At 45.0% G+C, this 19,043-nt stretch overlaps 1 protein-coding gene across 1 annotated transcript in view; it reads left to right on the plus strand.

Moving 5' to 3' along the window:
- Positions 1 to 19,043, plus strand: part of Csmd1 (CUB and Sushi multiple domains 1) — a 1,555,059-nt gene that overhangs the window by 1,185,421 nt on the left and 350,595 nt on the right. Inside the window, exon 12 of the mRNA XM_055608400.1 lies at positions 6,553 to 6,665. Within this exon, the coding sequence (XP_055464375.1) occupies positions 6,553 to 6,665 (113 nt within the window). The remainder of the gene's footprint in view (positions 1 to 6,552; positions 6,666 to 19,043) is intronic.

Consider the following 19,043-nt stretch of genomic DNA (forward strand, 5'->3'; position numbering starts at 1 on the left):
TGAAGTAGTTAGTTACCTTGGAAGTGTGCCTCTTTGCAATAGGTGAGGATTTTCTACATGAAAATTATGTTTTTAACAACTTTAATTAAATACCTGGGAGGGAAGTAACCAGAGAAAGGGCTGAATGAGGAGGGACTCCAGCGGGCTGCTAAGAGATGTCTTATGTTCAAACCAAGCCATAGCAATGGAAGGGAGACAGTGTCTTCGTGGCTGAGGGATCAACATTGTCAGAAATCCTGCCTGGCCTTGCCTTTCTCAGCTGCAACCCTCCTGCTATCAAGGAGAATTCAGGAGACTCCAAAGCGGGAGTGTCCAGCTTTCATCACCATCAGTGTTTATCTTTGCTCACTTAAGGAAGAAAGTGCCTCCTCAGAGCCCAGAAGAAAGCCTGAGAAAGAGAATGAGAAAAAAGCTGATGCTATGAGCAAAAACTAGAGGAAATTGGAGGGAAAAAAAGACATATATCTCTGCCCAGGAAAAGAGCTGTTGTTGGGCTGAGACCAATCAGCTGTTAAGGGGCTTGCTATGCCAATGAGAACACTGAAGTTCAGCTAGTCAGCAGCCACAGAAATGCTGGGCGGGTACATGACCTGCCTATAATCCTAGCCTTGGAAGGCACAGACAGGGGATCCCAGAGCAAGACCAGTGAGAGTAGCCATATTGATAAGCACTGCCTTTGATTGAGAGACTCTGCCTCAAAGGATGAGGTAGAAGGGTGATTCCTAACATCCAACTTTAGCCTGCACACATACTTACACAAATGTGCATATGTGCCCAGACACATACAAACATGGATACACACATATGCACATAGCGTGCATGCATATACATGAAAAGAAAGTTGTTGGAGTGGGTTTATCTTAGGGGTTTGCCTGATGTGTGGGGAGGCTGGGGGTTTTCAGAGTCAGTGGGGTAGATCAGTTCCAGATGTCTGGCTGGCAAAACACAGGAAACCTAGCAGCAATCGTCGCTAGGAAGTCAGTCAATTCCATGGGGAGCAAAATGTAAACAGTAATGTGTGTGCTCAGACCTCAGGTGCTCACTTTAGAGAAGAACAAGGTGGGCACAAGGTAGGACAATTGCTTCTCTGCCTGCCTCCCGAACTTCACTGTTAACTGTCACTGAGAACAACAGCAAATCCTGGGCAGACAGCAAAGAAGGCAAAGATCTCCTGAGGCATAGGAGGGAGGGGCCATTGTGTTGAAAGAATTGAGGATCAACCAAGGACCATCTATGGATATAACCTAGAACTTCGGCTTGGATGTTGCCCGTGGTAGCTCAGTAACCAAGTAGTTTTCCAAAGTAAGGGGAACACGGACTATTTCTAACAGGATCTCAAGGGCAGGCTGTTTGACACCCCCCCCCCCAGGGGAGGAGCAGTCTGTTAGGCTACAGAAGAGGACTTTGCAGCCAGCCCTGAAGGTACCTGATAAAACAGGGTCAAGTGAAAGAGAAGGATGTCCTCCCCTATCAGTAGACTTGGAAAGGGGCAGGGAGGAGACCAGGGAGGGAGTGCGAGGTTGGGGAGGGAATGAGGGAGCGGGATACAGCTGGGACACAGAGTTAACAAAATGTAACTAAAAAGAAAAATAAAATTAAAAAAAAAAAGAAAGAAAGAATTGAGGAATCATGAGACGTCTTATATCAGAGGATATCCACGTGAAACTCAGAGTTCCCATGGGAGAGATATAATAGCCGAAGATAGGTATGTTTATACAGTGTTCTCAAAGGCAAAGAGACCTGATGCCAGCAAAGAACTGCTATGTGCACAGATCGTAAAAGCAGACTCTCTTTGTGCTCAAGAGTGATTTGGGCATTATCTCCGATCAATCACCCGTGGTCACTGTGTGAACCCTGGCTGTTCAAATGTTGGGATGTTTATGCAAGCTCTAGGATAGATACTATAGCAGTGTCCTTTCTTTCTTCTTTCTGCTCCCCTATAGAGCAATGTCTTTATGATTAGATATGGCTGGACATGGGGGTGGATACCTGTAATCCCAGTCCTCAGGGAGGCAGAGGCAGGTGGATATCTGTGAGTTCAAAGCCAGCCTGGGTACAAAGAAATTACAGGGAAGCCAAGACTACACAGAGAAACCCTGTCTCAAAAAACAAACAAACAGAAAGATTACATATGATCTTTTTGTCACCTAGTCATGTAGTCTTGGGAAGGACCACCCACAGAAGGAAAACAGCAAGAAAATGAGAATAAACTAAGCAAGTGGAAAATGAATAACTAGAGCCCTCACTCCTCCAAGTGCTGCAGCCTTGACTCTGTTCGAGAACAGCTGTAGGGCTGAGTGTTTGATGCTACGCATGAAGAACTCATGAAGAACCACAGGACGTATAGGGCATTTGTGGTTTTTCAAACACAAGCAGGAAGAAAAAATATTTGGTGAGACAAAGGATGTTTCTAAATGTACGGTGGAGAGGAAGGAAGATCAACAAGTGTATTAGAAGGGGGCACAGAACCTGAAGGCCTTTCCTGAAACCTGGTATATAGGAAACAGACAATTCCTGTTAGTGATCAGACACAGGTAAATACAAAGCCCTTGAGAGATCACTATACAAACCTCAGAGGAGCTAAAGTATACACTGGCCCCACTGAATCCCCATTGGGGATGCCAAGAATCTGTGTTCTCAGATATGGCCGAGGGGAATGTAAATAGAATGCTAGGTCTAGAGTTCCAGAGACAGAAATTGCCATTATAGCAAAAGAAACCAGAAAATACTAATTCATATGGGAATTCATATCACATCATGTGAAGAGCTAGACACAAAAACAGACACATCAGAGTGACATCGTCTTGTTTGTTTGTTTGTTTAATTCTTCCCAGCTGTTGAACATCTGGGTCATTTCCATTGTTTTATTGTTGGAGACATAGCTGCAATAGCCAGCCCTTATGTAACACACTGGATGTGCCTGCAATTTCTCTTCTTTATGATATGGAGTTGCTAGGTCATGTGATGTGTGCATGTTAAGAAGGACATACTGGAGATGCAGAGCGGGCTCAGTGGGTAAGAGTGCTTGCTCAACATGCATGAGGACTTGGGCTTGGATCCTAGCACCCAAGTAAAAGGCCAGGTGTGTCATGTGTCGCTGTAACCCAGAGCACTGAAGGGAAGTTTGTGACTGTGAGCCTAGCTGCAGGTTCAGTGAGAGCCTGTCCTAAAGAGATGAAGCAGAGAATGAGAGAGCAGGATACTAAAGTCCTCACACAGCATGGTATACAACACTAACGTACACATGCTCGTGTACCATATACATACGCCGTGTTCTTTTTCCCATAAAACAACAGATAAGCAAAATTATATATATATAATAGAATATGAAAAAAATATAAAATATTATTTTATATAAATAAATATAAATAAAAAATATAAAATTATTCCCTACCTCAAGATCCAGCTATACTACTCCTAGGCATATATCCAAAATATGTTCAAGTACACAACAAGGACATTTGCTCAACCATGTTCATAGCAGCTTTATTCATAATAGCCAGAATATAGAAACAACCCAGATGTCCTATTGAGGAATGGATACAGAGATTGTAGTACGTTTATATAATGGAATACTATTCAGCAATTAAAAACAAATCATGAAATTTTCAGACAAATGGTGGGATATAGAAAAGATCATCATGAGTGACGTATCCCAGAAGCAGAAAGACACACATGGTAAATAGTCACTTACAAGTGGATATTAGACATATAATATAGGATAAACATGCTAACATCTATACTCCTAAGCAAGAAGGAGGACCCTGGGTAAGATGATCAATCCTCATTCAAAAGGCAAATGGGATGGACATGGGAAGGGGGAGAAAACAGGCAACAGGACAGGAGCCTACCACAGAGGGCCTCTGAAAGACTACCCAGCAGGGTATTAAAGCAGATGCTAAGACTCATAGCCAAACTTTGGGCAGAGTGCAGGGAATCTTATGAAAGAATGGGAAGATAGAAAGACCTGGAAGGGACAGGAGCTCTACAAGAAGAGCAACAGAACCAAAAACTCTGGGCCCAGGGGTCTTTTGTGAATGTCATCATCTTTATGTGTTATCTGCCAAGCCGCTGAGCATTTCAGCAGGCCATGATGTATTCACACCATGGAGTCCCACTCAGCAGTGGTAAAGGAGGAACTGATGGTATATAAATCACATGATTAATCTCTGGAGAATTGAGCCAAGTAGAGAAAGCCAATTTAAAAACAGACAAACTGGTCTCATTTGTGAAATAGCATAATGAATGAATTTAGATCTGGAGACAGAATCATGGTTGCCTGTGATGAGCAGCAGGATGGAGTGTGATTCAGCTTTGAAAGATGAACTTTGGGGAATCTCATCATATTGACTTGGATTTTCAAGTCTACATGTGTGTAATAGAGAGCTAAACATATATGCACACATGCACGCAAAAGAGAAAGGCATAGAACAGAGAAAGGGAGAAGGAAGAGAGGGGAGAGAGAGAGAGAAAGAGAGAGAGAGAGATCGTTCACAAACCCAGACTGAGATAGTACTTTATAGACCTGTAAAATCTTAGCATTAGAAGAGATGGGAAAGAACACGTATGGGCTCTTTATGTCATTTCTGACAACCTTACTAATACAGTATTTTACTGGGGAAAATGAAAAACACTAGCATTAATCACCTTCTCCTTGTATATACACACACAAATGAATTCCAAGAAGAAATCAAAGCGAGGAAAGTCAGGAGTACCTTTCTCTCAGGTCTGTTAAGCAAAGTGTTTTACCACATCTTCTTTCACTTGCAGGAGGCTTAGAAAGGCACATACAGCTGTAGGTATTTCGGCAAAGCAAGAGGGAAGAGCAGGGAGCAGAGAGCAGCCCAGGAGGCAGCCTCCCCAGGGGAACATGTGGGCTGGCTCCCCTTCTAAGGAGCATAGAGCCAGGCATCTGTGATCCCCGTACTGTTCGGCTGATTACACTTTAACAAAATGCATGCGCAGAAAAGCAAACAGATCTCTCTTGCAATCAAACAAGCAAACACCGGAGAACACTCTCCCAACGAAGACAAATCTTCAGACATCGATGTGTAGCAAGCACACATTGCTCACCAGAACACACTCCTCCAACCTCAGTGTAATGCAGCCCGAGTTGCTTGGCATGTAATGACGGCTGTTCATCTTCCTTCAAAGAAGCAGGTTTCCGAGGCCGTCTGTGATGAGAATGTTGGGTTGACGGATGGATGATATGACTGAGGGTGAGAATCATGTGTTTACATTCCCCAAAACACTCTGCGGAGTGCAAAGCTCCCTATTGGATTAGGGGCAGTGGTTGACTTGATTTCCTCCCTGCACTTTCTCTGTTTCAACATGCTATTCTGTCGGCACTTTGAATTCAGTCAATGGATTTGGTGTTTTCTTTTCACTGGCTTACAAGAGCAGTGGATGTGACCGGTTTGTGAATGCACACCTAATGCTTCACGGAAACTGCTTTTGCGTTTGACCTCGATGTTCAGTAAACTCTGCTATGTCTATTTCAGCCACACGCACTGTTCTTTTCAATATCACTATAACGTGCGGTTACCCTTTAATACATCTTTAAAGAGATTTGGTTTGGAAGGTACATAATTCTCGCCTAGATGTTTAGATGGAGTAATAATCGGTGTCTCGCCTTGGGGAATGCTTGCCTTTGATGCTCTCACACAATGAACTATGGAGCCACAGGGCTCAACACCCATCACAGTACACCGCGGGCTTTCTTTGTTTCCTCGGGCTTGTATGATTTCTCGCCGTGGATCTTATACCTGGGGAGCATGTCAGTTCCAGCAAATGGCACGGTCTTTTCTCTCTTAGAACTTGTTGATTTTGTTTTATCTGTATGATTGTTTCTCCCGTGTGTGTATATCACCACAGGTGTGCAGTGCTAGTGTATGCAAGAGGAAGCCGTCAGGTCTTCTGGAATTGGAGTTACAGGTGGTTGTGAGCCACCATGTGGGTGCTGGGAACTGAGGGCAGGTCCTGAGTAAGAGCAACTAGTGCTCTTCACCACTGAGCAGGAGCCCTCACCTTCGCCAGCTGATTTCTACAATGAGAAAAACCATGTGCTTACAGTGATGGCAACTTTTAAATATTTATATGAATGACAAGCTGTTACAGGGTTTGAAGAGTTTGTTACATGTGTGTGCACACACACTCATGTGTGTTTGTGCGTGTCTGTGTTCATGTGCACACATGTATGTCTGTGTGTGTATGTACCTTTGTCTCTGTGTGTGTATGTGCACACACACCTGTGTCTGTCTGTCTGTCTGTGTGTGTTTCTGTGTGTATGTGTTTATGCGTGTACATGCATATGTGTATGTGTGTGAGTCTCTCTGTGTGTTTCTGCCTGTGCATGTGTTTGTCTCTTGCTGTGTGTGTATGTGTATATATGTGTGTGTATGTTTGTGTGTCTGTGTGTTTATGTGTGTGTTTATGTTTGTGTGTGTCTGTGTGTGTATGTGTTTGTGGGTGTGTGTGGGTGAGTGGTTTGATGATAAGTGAATGAGTTTGTAACCAGTGGTGTAAAAGCTTGCCACTCTCCCTTCTATGCAGGCTCACAGGCTCCAGTGTCCCTGACCTCATCGTGAGCATGAGCAATCAGATGTGGCTCCACCTGCAGTCAGACGACAGCATCGGTTCACCAGGATTTAAAGCTGTCTACCAAGGTAGGCCTGAATCACCGCAGCCATACGATGGAAGACTGTGCATCACACAAAGACCATTCTGTACAAGACAGAGATAAATGAAAAAAAAAAAATCATGTGGGGCACTGTCCATAATGAGAGTGGTGCTCTGTACCTGGTTGAGAGTTCTACCTGAACAGCCGGTCTCTGGCACAAGAATGCACGAGGCATGTCATTGCCAATATAAAACAGCAGCAAATACAAACTTTACCTATGAAATGAATAGGCCTCTGGATCTCTTTCTTAGCAATATCATGTTGATCATTATTTCTGAGGCCTTTCTTTATCTGATATTTCAACATTGGAAGTAAAATGAACAATATACTTATCTTTCCTTTTTCACTTTTCTGAGAATGCTAATGAGCTAATCCATGCATTTGTGTTGAACTGTCTGTGGTTGTCACTGTGAATGAATGGTGCTAGAACTGTTAGTCACAGAGAACTGACAGCTTTGCTAGTGGCTCCCAAACCCTAACCGAAGGCAGCTGTCTCCTGGCAGAGAGGTGGCCCTGAGTCCTCTGAGCCAGTTAGCACCCACTGACCAGCTCCAGTTTGAGATTCTCTACCTCTTGCCTGTTTAAGATGCCTGGCCCCATTCAAGTGTACATGTTAGCAGTGTGTCCTTACCTTCAGACCAATGGCATAAGCGTAGTTACCAGCTTTAAACAGGTACCAAGAGGTTGTGTTGATGAAGTCATAGAAACGGATAATGCTAAAGGACCCACGGGCCCAGTAAGAGCAGAGAACACAAGTTGCAAGTTCACATGAGTGAACTTGTCTTGGAAAACTCCATTTTTTCCCCTGTGAGTGGAGGTAGCCAGAATGTGAACATGTCCTGTGGGAGGAGCATCCTTAGCTATGAAGTATGAAATATAGTTTCCTTGTAGGAAGTATGGTGGAGGGTGAGGACTTAATGACTTTTTTCCATTAAAAAAAAAAAGCTTCTACAATTGCCATCCCATTCATAGGCTAGCCCTGGATGCAGAGATAATTACAGACTGCTTAGTGACCTTTACACTTTTACTATTGCCTGATAAATCAATGGTCTAAAGGTTTAAAAAAAATCACATGGCTTTGAAAATTTAGATCCCTGGGAGAATATAGAAAAAGAAGGCTTTTTAGAGAAACTGGCTTTTTTTTTTTAATTTACTATGTTTATTTACTTATTGGTCTCATTTTCTCTGTCTTTGTCTCTCTTTTATCTCTGTGCCTCCATCTATCAGTCTGTCTCTCTCTCTTTCTCTCTCCTTGTGTGTGCATGCATGTGCATGCACAGGGACACACTTTTGTGTGTACTCATGTGCACAGGACATGAGAGGAGGCCAGATGGTGTCTTGTAGGTGTTGCCCTCATTCCACCATGTAGGTCTAGGAATGGAAGTCAGGTCATCAGGCTGGGTCGCAGGAAACTCCACCCACTGAGCTATCTCAGAGGCCTGTGAGATGGATAGTCCAGGCTGCTCTGCTAAGCTGATAATTGAAGATGATGTGTGAAGTCACTCACTGTGTTGCTCAGCTGCCCGTGAGTTATCAGAAATCACACACCACTGGTATTCAGATAGGCTTCAATTTTCCAGGCGCTGATTCTATATGGCTTTAGCTCACTCAGAGTGAAGGGCGTAGGCTCTAAGCTGTGCCATGCTGGGCACCAGTTCTGTCCCTTAGCAGTGTGACTTAGAGAAAGGCATTTCTACTCTATATAATACACCACTTTTAATGACAAGGTGAAGAGATCCTAGTAACTACATCTGCTGTAAAAACTCAAGTGACTTTAAGGAACCTCGTCACCCCCACCCCACCCCCCAAAAATACAAGGGAATACCCTGCTGGCTGGAGCTTGTTATTTACAATTCCATTTTTAATTAGGACCTCTGTTACACTTCTATTTTTAATTATTTATAATTAGGACATATTTTCTTCACCTTCTTTTTGTTCCATCTTATTACAAAACATATAACCCCCTCAGAGAGAACTGAGAGTGTCTTCCACACATCCTCACCTTCCCGATTGGTCAGGGAATGTCCTCAGAACCAAATGCCATTTGTATTTCCTTGTGGGTCTTCCCAGAACCTTCATCAGGCTTCATACCTGGCATAGCAGATATAGGAAACTCTGCTCGGCATGAGAAGTCCCATCATCCCACCTTAAAATTGGCTTGAATAGGCCACAGAGACATCCTAACACACTTGCAGTGACTTCGTATGCAGCCATCCTGGAAGGTTCCCCAGGGCTCCCTCGCCGACCACCTCTCCACCATATGTGACTCATTCACTGAGAATATTGTGAAATTTATGAGGCATCTGTGTCTTTTTTTTTTTTTTCTGGGGCAACAGAAACAAATATCTACTCACCACAGATAGGACATTAATGCCAAATCAAAGAACTCGTTCCGCCCACGTCTAGCTTGGTGAAGAAGAGAGTTTACTGGGGTTACTTGTGAGATAGTTGAGGGGTTTCTTACAGAAGCAGGGGTGCTGTGAAGTCAGCCATATGTCTAACGCTCACCCCAGCATGGGTGATGACTCACGAAACCATATCCCTGGAGCTTCCTGAGCAACTTGCCAGCAGCTCCACTGAAAGGAGCTCTTTCTCAGTAACCTTTACTGTTTGCACAACCTTCCTGTAGGGTGCTTGTGAACCTGCTAAGATTCTGAAGCTTCCCAGGAGGGAGGTGTGGGGTCTAACCTTCCTCTAGTAGCCCTCTGGTAATCCAGGCTCACAGGCTTAGGGTATACAAGTTTCCTCTATGTGCTCCTCTTCCTGCCCCTGCAAAGACCTCCCCTCTCTTCTGGCTCACGATTCCCAGGATGTACAGGATGTATTTACGTAACTGAGTATTAGGGAAAGACTGTCTCTAAGAGAGCAGACAAAGGAGCTCTGGAGGGCCCAGCATCAATGTGGAACACCAATGATTCGAAGGACAGACAAGGACTGAGAGCAGCCCGTGGGGTAGTTAGTCAGCTGCTGAAGGCACTCAATGACAACTCGAGCAGAGAGCCTCTTAAACAAGTTGTCTACTTAGACTTCTGCGAGCCTGCATGTGCCATATGATGTGCATGGATGGGTGCCATCTTCCACATATTCACCCACCCATCTACCTGTTCATCTTTCTACTAGCTATCATCTGTCTATCTGTCTGTCTGTCCATTCGTCTATGCATCCATCCATCTGTTTATCCATCCATCCACTTATCCATCCATCCATTTACTAGCTATCATCTGCCTGGCTGTCTGTGTATCTATGTATCCATCTACCCATCTTATCTATCTATCTATCTATCTATCTATCTATCTATCTATCTATCTATCTAATGCAGATACTATAACTAACTACATGTTACTTTCATGACAAAAAGGAAGTAACCATAAAAAGTAATAGGCGATACTATAAAAATTTTAAAACTAAGGTGTAATGCTTAAGGTCATCTTTTATTATTTAAAATCATTTTAAAGTTTTATAATACCAGAATTCTTGTTCAGTTGTTACAGGGATAAAGCAGATTGAGGACGGTATACTTTTAAAATAAAAGATGCATTATATTGCAGCATATACTGCTGGCCAGAGGTAGAGAGAAAAGACAGCAACCTACCCCGCACTCAAGCTCCTTGGGAACCACTATGGTGACAGCCTTAGTGGCTGTATGCCACACACAGTCATGAACTTGCAGGCTTAGTAACCCCATTTTATACTGCTTAGTGTATAACACTGTGAGGCACCTCTAGACCCCCTTTCTGTCAGGAAAGTGACATTTGGTTACAGCTAAGTACACAGGTGATAAGCAAGCTGCATTTTCACAGATCACAGTGTGTGTTATTCTCCATAGCTATTTGTGTTTTAGTATGGGGTAAATTAGAGGAAAGTTCCTCAGGCAGAGCAGCTGTGAGATAAAAGTGAGACCTCTTTCCAGTTCCCATTGAAGTTCATCCCAGGAAAGTTCAAAGTTCAACATCCCTATTTCCGTTGTCAGCAGAGTGACAATTGCTGAGGTCCTGTAGCTGCAAGACTCTGCTTATGTGGAGGATGCAAGGCCAGGCCCAGTGTGACCTGGAGACAAATGACAAGGAAGTCACCACTCAGTGAGAACAATTTTTATGTCCCTTGAAAGAGGAGATTCCTATAGGTCAGAAGGTGATGGTGGCCTCCTCTATGCCTCTGGCTTTGCCTACTTGGCTGTCATAGGAGGCATGCCTCGTCTTCTGTGGGAGCAGGCAGAATTAGAGGGAGGGAGTGGCCACTGGACAGAAAGATGCTTTTGGGTCACAAAATGGTTTTACTCTGGCCTGTTAGCATGGAGCTCACTTCCTTTCTAAAGCCAGGCATGTGCCCTTCCAGAATGATAGCCCCATTCCAGAAACTAGAAGAACAGGGGAGTGACGGCCTGTTACCTCCTGTTTAGATCGTGAAGATTCACACTGCAACACTCAAAGCAGCAGGACCTAAGGTAGATTCTTGAAAACCTACACACATTTGCTTAGATGTACCATAGGTGGCTCTTTCCTGGAAACATAAGCTTCAGTGGAGACTGTACAAAAAAATGTGTGTTGGGGAGTTTCCCAGAAGGGGCTGTTCTTAAAAATGTGCTGAAGCTAGAGAAATGGCTCGGTGGGTTGAGCACTAAGGCTAACGACCCACAGGCTGGAAAGAAAACCAAGTTCTGAAAGTTGCCTTCAGACCCCTTCACCTACACAAAGGCAGGTGCAGGCTCACATACAAACACACACATAGACACACACCCACAGAGAAAGAGAGACAGAGACATAGAGACAGTGAGTGAGAGAGAGAGATTTGTTAAAAGTGCTAAATGAGAGCATAAGTCAGAGGTGCCCAAAGCCTGGACAAGCCCTAGGCTGTTTGTATCTCATAGTATCATTAATAGCATAATGGTGCTCAGACCTCATCAGGCACAGAGCAGAAATGAGGCCCAGCCACCGGTGATGAACAAGGCTGTGGGAACCTCAATAGCAGCTAGGGAGTAGATCCTGGAGAGGCTGACCCTGACCAGCCTGCTCAATTAACCAAGTGGGCAGTGAGCTTTTATTGGTGTGTGAATCAGGCTAACACTGGGAAATTGCCTATTCTTCCGTGCACAAACATGCTGGCCTTGTACTTGGGTGGAGGAGGGGAACACTTTTTTTTTCACATTCACTTCACTGTCCTTCATTTTCACATGAACATATATTCATTTTATTTCAGATTCCTGTTTTCTTTAGAATGCAAACTATCTCAAAATGAGAAGCCAGTGGTTAGGATGTTTTCTATGTTGTCACCAAAATGGAATACATTGTAGTGACAGAGTAGCTACAGACGTCCTGGGCACAGAAGCTTGTCCCTGTGAGTGTGGACTGTTTCTAAGGCTTTCCACAGCTGTTCCACCTCCCAGCTGAACAGATGAAGTTCGTCACATAGGTTCTCTGGTGACCAAGCTCAGGTGCTTTTTGTGCACCCCACTTCTTTTACCTGTTATCCAGCTGAGATCCATCTCTCCGGTTATTCCTCAGGGAAGTAGAATCACACAGAAAGTAGTCTGGTGTGAAGCGATACCGCAGGGGAGAAAAAGCATGGTGGAAAAGAGATGCCTCAGACTTCTCGATGTGGGCAGAGGGCATCAGGGAAGAGCGTGAGGGAAGAGGCCGCACTGGGGAAGGGGCTTCTCAGCAGTGGAGTGCTATGGCTGTTGTCAGACCCTCTGTGGTGAGAGGTGGGAGGGAAACATGGCTGAGGGTATCACTACACAACAGCCTTTACCCCCAGCTCTGGAAAAGGTAGAAATCAACACGTCCAGCTTCCTTCTTGCAAAACAGATTAGAGGAGCGATGAGTCTGCATAAGGTAGTATGACTTCACCCTCTGTAGAAATGGAAACCCAGGACTGGGCATGCCCCAACACAAGATGGGAAGAGAGGGAACAAAATGGAATTTTTAACAGAGCTGAGAGTACTGCAAATGCACAAAGTGTGAGAGCTTATCTAGGGGACAGCACCAGGAACTCTTGGCCTCCCGGGGATCCTCATATGCTGAGCATTCCCCCAACAGTATCAGCAAGCAGGCAGTTTGTTTGTGACCAGCAGGAAGGTCTTCAGCTGGGTCGCTTATGTTGTGACTGAAGTGGCCAGTGGTTGGGCTGGAGGAGGCTGGGGCAAGGGGGCAAGGGAAGCCTTTGCCTCAGAAGCAACTCCCGACATGACACAGAGCACGCACATGGGAGGGGCAGGCAGGCAGGAAGGGTAACTTACAAATTCCATGTACCTCAAAGCTCAGAAGGCCAGACCCTGAGGAAGGCACAGATGGCAAAGTCATCTGGGTAGATGGAGGCCCAATGGAGACCTGCCTGGATCAGCTGGCCTGTGGTCTTATCTGTGGCATCTCCTTGATTGTTGGTTGATGTAGAAGGATCCAGTTCTACATGGATACCAGACCTTGGCAGGTGGTCCTGGACTCTGTAAGAAAGTAGATGAGTAGGCCAGAGGAAGCAAACAGAAAGCACTGTTCCTCTGTGGTTCCTGCCTCAGTTCCTGCTCTGACTCCCCTCAGTGATGAATTATGACCTGGATGGACAAGTAAGCTAGAACAAACTCTTTCACCCTCATGATTATCTCATGACATCAGAAAGGCAAAGTAGAACGAGGCTCAACTGTAAATAGAGAAGCCCTGATTATATAAAAAAAAAAAAAAAGGACTAGAATCAGAAAAAGTTTCTATTACCAGCTTATAGATTCTTGGGTATCCAGGAAAGTTGGGCTGTATATGACTTGGTCAAGCCAACAAAGGGCTTGTTAGCCTAATATAGGTTTGGGGAGCCTGATTTTCTTGTTTGGGTTCAAGTATTTTAAAAGCAAGCAAATTACATCTCACATTTTTCTCTGAATCAGGACATTTAATTCTAACTTCTAAATTTCTTCTGGTTTTACTACTTTAATACCACTAGTTAGAAGATGAGTACCCCTGCACTTGAGTGAATGCATTATGAGTACTTTAAATGCTTCTTTCTGCTGTGCAGAGTGTGGTTCTGGAGGAAGGGCGGGAGGAAGAAATACAGACTCTGCCATGCCCTCCTGTACTGTGCCCCATAGAGCACTTTCCAGCTGGTCAATGGCTTTTGACTTCTATTCACATGCGGCTCTGCCACTCACTGTACCTGGCCACACCTTGTGTCTTACTCTGTCATAGGGGAGGTAACTCATCGGTGTGAACTTGCTCTGCTTTTGACAGAGAATTCTGTTTGGTGCTTTCAAGATTAGTGAAGATTTGAGAAACAGATCCAAGCAATATGGTTCGAAAACATAATATAGGAAACATTGCTAAGTATCTGGAGACAGTTTCAGTCGACTGCCCTTGCAGGAATAGCATTTGGCCTGGGAAAGTACCTTAGGCCCTTACTGAGGACTGAAGATTGTGGGTGGCACCTGCTGGGTTGGGGATACACTGCCAGCCCCACCAAACCTTCTTAACACCATAGTCAAATGTTAGAGGAAGCATTTAGCAACCCCTGCCAGCTATTGCCTTCTGTAAATACCTTCATTAAAAAATCTAGTGGATTTCTCCCCCATTTAGGAAGCAATTTGTATTCACATGATAACACTTTCTTCTCAGTACCCCAACAAGCATCTTTAAATGCACATGCTAATAATCTTTCCTATCTTTTGGGTTCCCCTCTTTCTCCATTTCTTAGACTTTCCCAGAAATAGTCACAGGGAACCCAGTTGTCCAGGGACAGTCTTAGTTCCATCCTCTTAAGCTTTTTGAGAGTCAGAGCATCCATCAACACTCCAGTGTCCTTCCTCTCTGCCTTAGCATCATCAATGATCATTTATACTCTTGAATCGCCCCCCCCCTTCAAGTGCACGTGCATTCCTATGCATTTTCATGCCTGTGCACGTGTATGTGCATATTTGCCTGTAGAGGCCCGAGGTTGACTCATCCTCCATCATCCTTCCAATTTACTCACTGAGGCAGGATCTATCAGCCAAACCCAGAACTCACTGTTACAGCTTGCCTCACTTAAACAGCTTGCTTTGAGGATCTCCTCTTTCTGACTCCTGAAGCTGGAATCACAGGGGAGCTCCCATGCCCATGTGGTTTCTAGGGATCCAAATACCAGTCCTGACATTTGTGGAACAAGCGCTTACTTGCTGAGACATCAGCCCAGCCCTTAAAACCTACTTTTAAATTCTGCCTGGGTTATTGAGGTTTGCTACAATAACTCCCCTCTCCCCAGCCATATGTGATTCCAGGGGACTTATTGGAATTCCTTCTACCCTTAGCTCTTATGCCTTTCTTTCCAGCTCCATCCGCAGGTGTGAGGTCCATATATGAAACATAAAACAGCTTCCAGCTGGTCTGGCTTAAGAATGTGCTTCATTCAGCCTCAGCAGAAGGAGAGCAAAAGCACCTCTGGAAACATCCATGTCAAAGATGGATGAAAAACAGCTGAGCCCCCCCCCCCCCCCCCCCCCCCCCCCCCCGCTTGGGTTCTGTTATGGCACCTGAGGCAGGAAGACTCTCGTGGTGCATTCTGAATGCCCATCCATTCTGGAGGCAGCCAGGAAACACAGGAGCCCTGAGCAGAGCAGGGTGATGGGGTATAAACCTTCTCTGCAGCAGTGGGTAGAGTCCAGGGCTCAGTGTACCCTCTGAGCCACAAACAAGCGACGGCTCTGCTTCACAGTCCTTCCGCAGCATGAGTCTCACTCAGATCCTTGTGTCTACTCCCTCTAAAAATGTCTCCAAACTGGCTCTCCAAGGCAAAATCTAGGCATCTCCTGTTTCTTTATTGTTGTTGTTTGTTTATCCTAAGTCTCTGCCTCAGCTGTTCACCTTATCGGTAAATTTAACATTTAATTCGTTAAAACATTTAATGTATTGAATTTGTGCCTGGAGGAAAAAGTCTCCTGCTCTTTCCTCGCTTTGCCTGGATGGAGCAAATTGAGGCTGGAGTGGATGTGAGGCCAGGTGACTGTGTGGGACACATAGCGGTAGGCCACGATGCTGATCGGCACGGGGAAAGGCTGTGTGCATTGGTCCATGCACAGTGTGATTGTGAGACCAGGAGACAGTATAGGACACACAGAAGTGGGTGACCATTTTGGTGGAGATGAAGACGGCCTCTGGCCTGCATGGCAAGAGCTAGGAACAGAGAGGCTGAAAGCTGGCCTGGGGTGCCAGCTGTGAGAACTGCTTTGCTTCCCCTCGGGGCCCTTTCATCCTTCACCAGCGCCCACAGTTCTTTGATGTCTGCTTAATCCCTTCAGAAATGAGGTGCTGCATATAATAGCTGGGGCTACACATGACTTGAGCCATATTAAGAGCACTCCACCTTCCTGCAAATGAGCTCTCTCGTCTTGTAGGTTGTTTGATTCTTCACATCCCCGGCCGATTTGCTGAAAAGAGTCATTATGTGCAAGCACGCAGCACGCTAACTCAGCCCTTTCTTCCTCCAGTCAATTAATGCTCTAATTTGTCCATGTTCTTGAAGCTAGAAGAACGCTTATGAAGGCAGCCTGCTAGAATTTAATAATGATGATTTGGGCACTATCTTCCTATACTCTGGTTTCCAGCGAGCTCTAACAGGTACTGGAGTTTGAAGGTCTAAATTGCCTCCTCTCATGGAAATGACATAGGATCACGGCATCTTGTTTTTGTTTCCCTGCCTGCTTTGTGTATATGGTCTGTCCTCCTCTGACCAGTGTGGTGTAGGCAGTTTGCTCAGAGCCCCCAGCTGACAGGTGGCTTTCTCTGGTACTACATGCTTCAAGTGCCTAAGCTTCAACACTCACTTTGCTTTTATCTTCTTACACGCCCATAAGATACTCCCTAATTCCATGATTATCTGCCTTGTTATGTGTGAAGTGGGATTTTAATAACAGGGTGTGTGTCAGGATAAATTATATAAACAGATACAGCAACTCATTGAAGCTGAGGAAGGGCCCTCAACTGGAAGCTGTAATTGTGTTTGTGTATTTTACAAACTGTCTGCAAAACCACATGTTTTACCTGATGGAGAGTCATCCAGAAGGGAAAAATAAAACTAATTTTATAATAGCTCACACCCTATGACCTGGAACAGTTTTTAGTTCCTGGCGCACTTCACCTCTTTTGGGACTAAGAATGCATTAGAAAGAGCATGACAACTTTTTTTTTTTTTTTTGGCCCCCCCGGCTCTGGCTGTGTGCCCTTTCTTGCAGTCAATTTCATTACAACAAACTTTCAAAATTAGTTTTTAGTCTATTTCAACTTTACTGTTATCTTTCCAAACTATTCACTTTCTTGTCAAAAATATAATTATCCGCCCAGGTCTGGGACCATGTGTTTGACTTTTCATTACGTTCCTGTTCCCAGCGGTATGCTCAGAACAGCAGTCATTCCACCCTCACAATCTCCTTCAGCGTCAGGATGATAGACCTCACTTCACCCTCTTCCTCTCCCAATCGTAATCAACTTGAATTATGCTCTTTCTTTCCAGGATATAATCCCTAGGCCTATTTGAGTGTGAGTCTTCCTGTTGTCCCTCAAACTTATATCCTCTAACTCATCCCCTGTTTCTGCCCCTAATCTCACGGAGCTGCTGCAAGCCACGTGGCCAGTGTTTGCCTGTCCTCACTAGCCCCCATGCCTGCCCAAATCAGCTGACTCCTGGGTGATACATTGTTGTGCCTCACCCAGCCCTGTAGTTCTTGCTCTGAAATTCACACTGCACCATCTCCTTTCTTGGGTAGCTGGTGGAACCAAAGCCCTTGGTACAGCAGCTGGGAGCACTGATCTGGGGATAGCACCTGGCGTTGAACAATGCTAAGTACAGCACCTCTCTGTCTTCCTAATTTCCACCTTGGGAAGAATCTTGTCATTTGTCTTGTGTTTCCCACGTAAGAGTGAAATAAGTTACATGTATCAGGCTCTGGGATATGAAATAAGTTGATATTGGGACAGGATGTGGGATCAAAGATACCCTCATCCCATAATGCCACTGTTACATTGTGCCCCACACAGCAATGACCCCTTCCCCATCTATCCCTGTGATCCAAAGCATATGACCCAGACTATGTGAAGCAGGTTTTCCTCCCTTGTTGCAATGTCTGTATGCTCTAAATCATTACTAAAGCTCCTAGCATTGTGACTGTGATTAGTGGATATAACTTGCAAGCTTCTTACTGTACCTTTTCTTGGTGTTGCATACACTTTTTTTTTTTTTTTTTTTTTTTTTGAGAATGGAGAGTAGCCCTGTAGAGTTTCCATTCTGTTCATTGCTTGTGTACCGTGATTTAGGGCAGATGTTTAAACTGTTATTGAGCGTCACAGGCTTGTATGTGGCTTTCTTTGTAAGACAGCTTCATAGCTACAGGTGTGCCCTTCTGGTAGGGAAAGAGCAATTGACGGTCACAGATGGAGACTGCAGGTGGGGCTGCAGGTGAGAGTTGCAGGTGGAGGCTGCAATTGAGGAAGATCCGAAGTTCATCGTTCTTGGTCCCATAGCCATCCTCAGCCATGTGGCTGAGCAGGGACAGAGTTTACAGGACTTACCAGGTAGATATTTCTGTACTTACCATGATTCCAGATGAGTGCTTGTAAGTATCTTCAGCCTGGGAGTTACCAATGCTGGACCTGGATCCTTTTTCTTTTGTAACAGACAAGAGAAGGCTGTGCTGTGCATCGTACCATGTTTAGCTCCATCTGTGGTCTCTACCCAGTGGAAACCAGTGTGTCTTCACTCACAGGTGTGTCCTTTTGGTAAGGACAGGGGGAAAGTGTCTCTACTGAGGACTTCTGTCCTAAAGTGATCAGATCATGTTTGTGTAGAATTCATGCAGACACATCTGGTGCTGCCTGGTCTGTGGAGCAGACAGTCTGCTGGAACTAAGGGGCACGGCCTCTGCCTTTGGGAACCATCTCAAACTAACCCCTGCCTCATCTGCCTGGCTTTGGTTATGTGATCTCTGCAGTACCTGCTGCAGTCCTGGGGCCAAGGACCACTGTCTGTGAGTGGAAAGTCACATTAAAAATAGTGATTCCAGTGTCCCCATGCTAGCTGCTTCTTCACACCTCAATGTACAAGACCCACTCTACATAGACAGGGAAGTGGAGGAGAGAACTATGGTGGGGAATATCCCACACACAAGGAGTTCATTCTACTGTCCTCTCACCTCTTTGCTGCCTACACCCAGACTCTCTGTTTGCAAGTGCTTTAGGAAGGGGGATGGAGAAACATGGGAGCTCCTAGTGCCTCAGCCCCAGAGCATGGAGGAACCCACGCAGCAGCAATGCCAGCGTCTTCACACACACTCTACTGCACACCCTGGCTTGTTTTTATATTTGAATTTCTGTGCTTTAAAATTTGTAGAAACAGTTCAGCTCTGGAATGACAATTAGGC

This window comes from Psammomys obesus, unplaced genomic scaffold, assembly GCF_907164565.1.
Source record: "Psammomys obesus unplaced genomic scaffold, mPsaObe1.curated_primary_1811, whole genome shotgun sequence".
Lineage (NCBI taxonomy): Eukaryota > Metazoa > Chordata > Mammalia > Rodentia > Muridae > Psammomys > Psammomys obesus.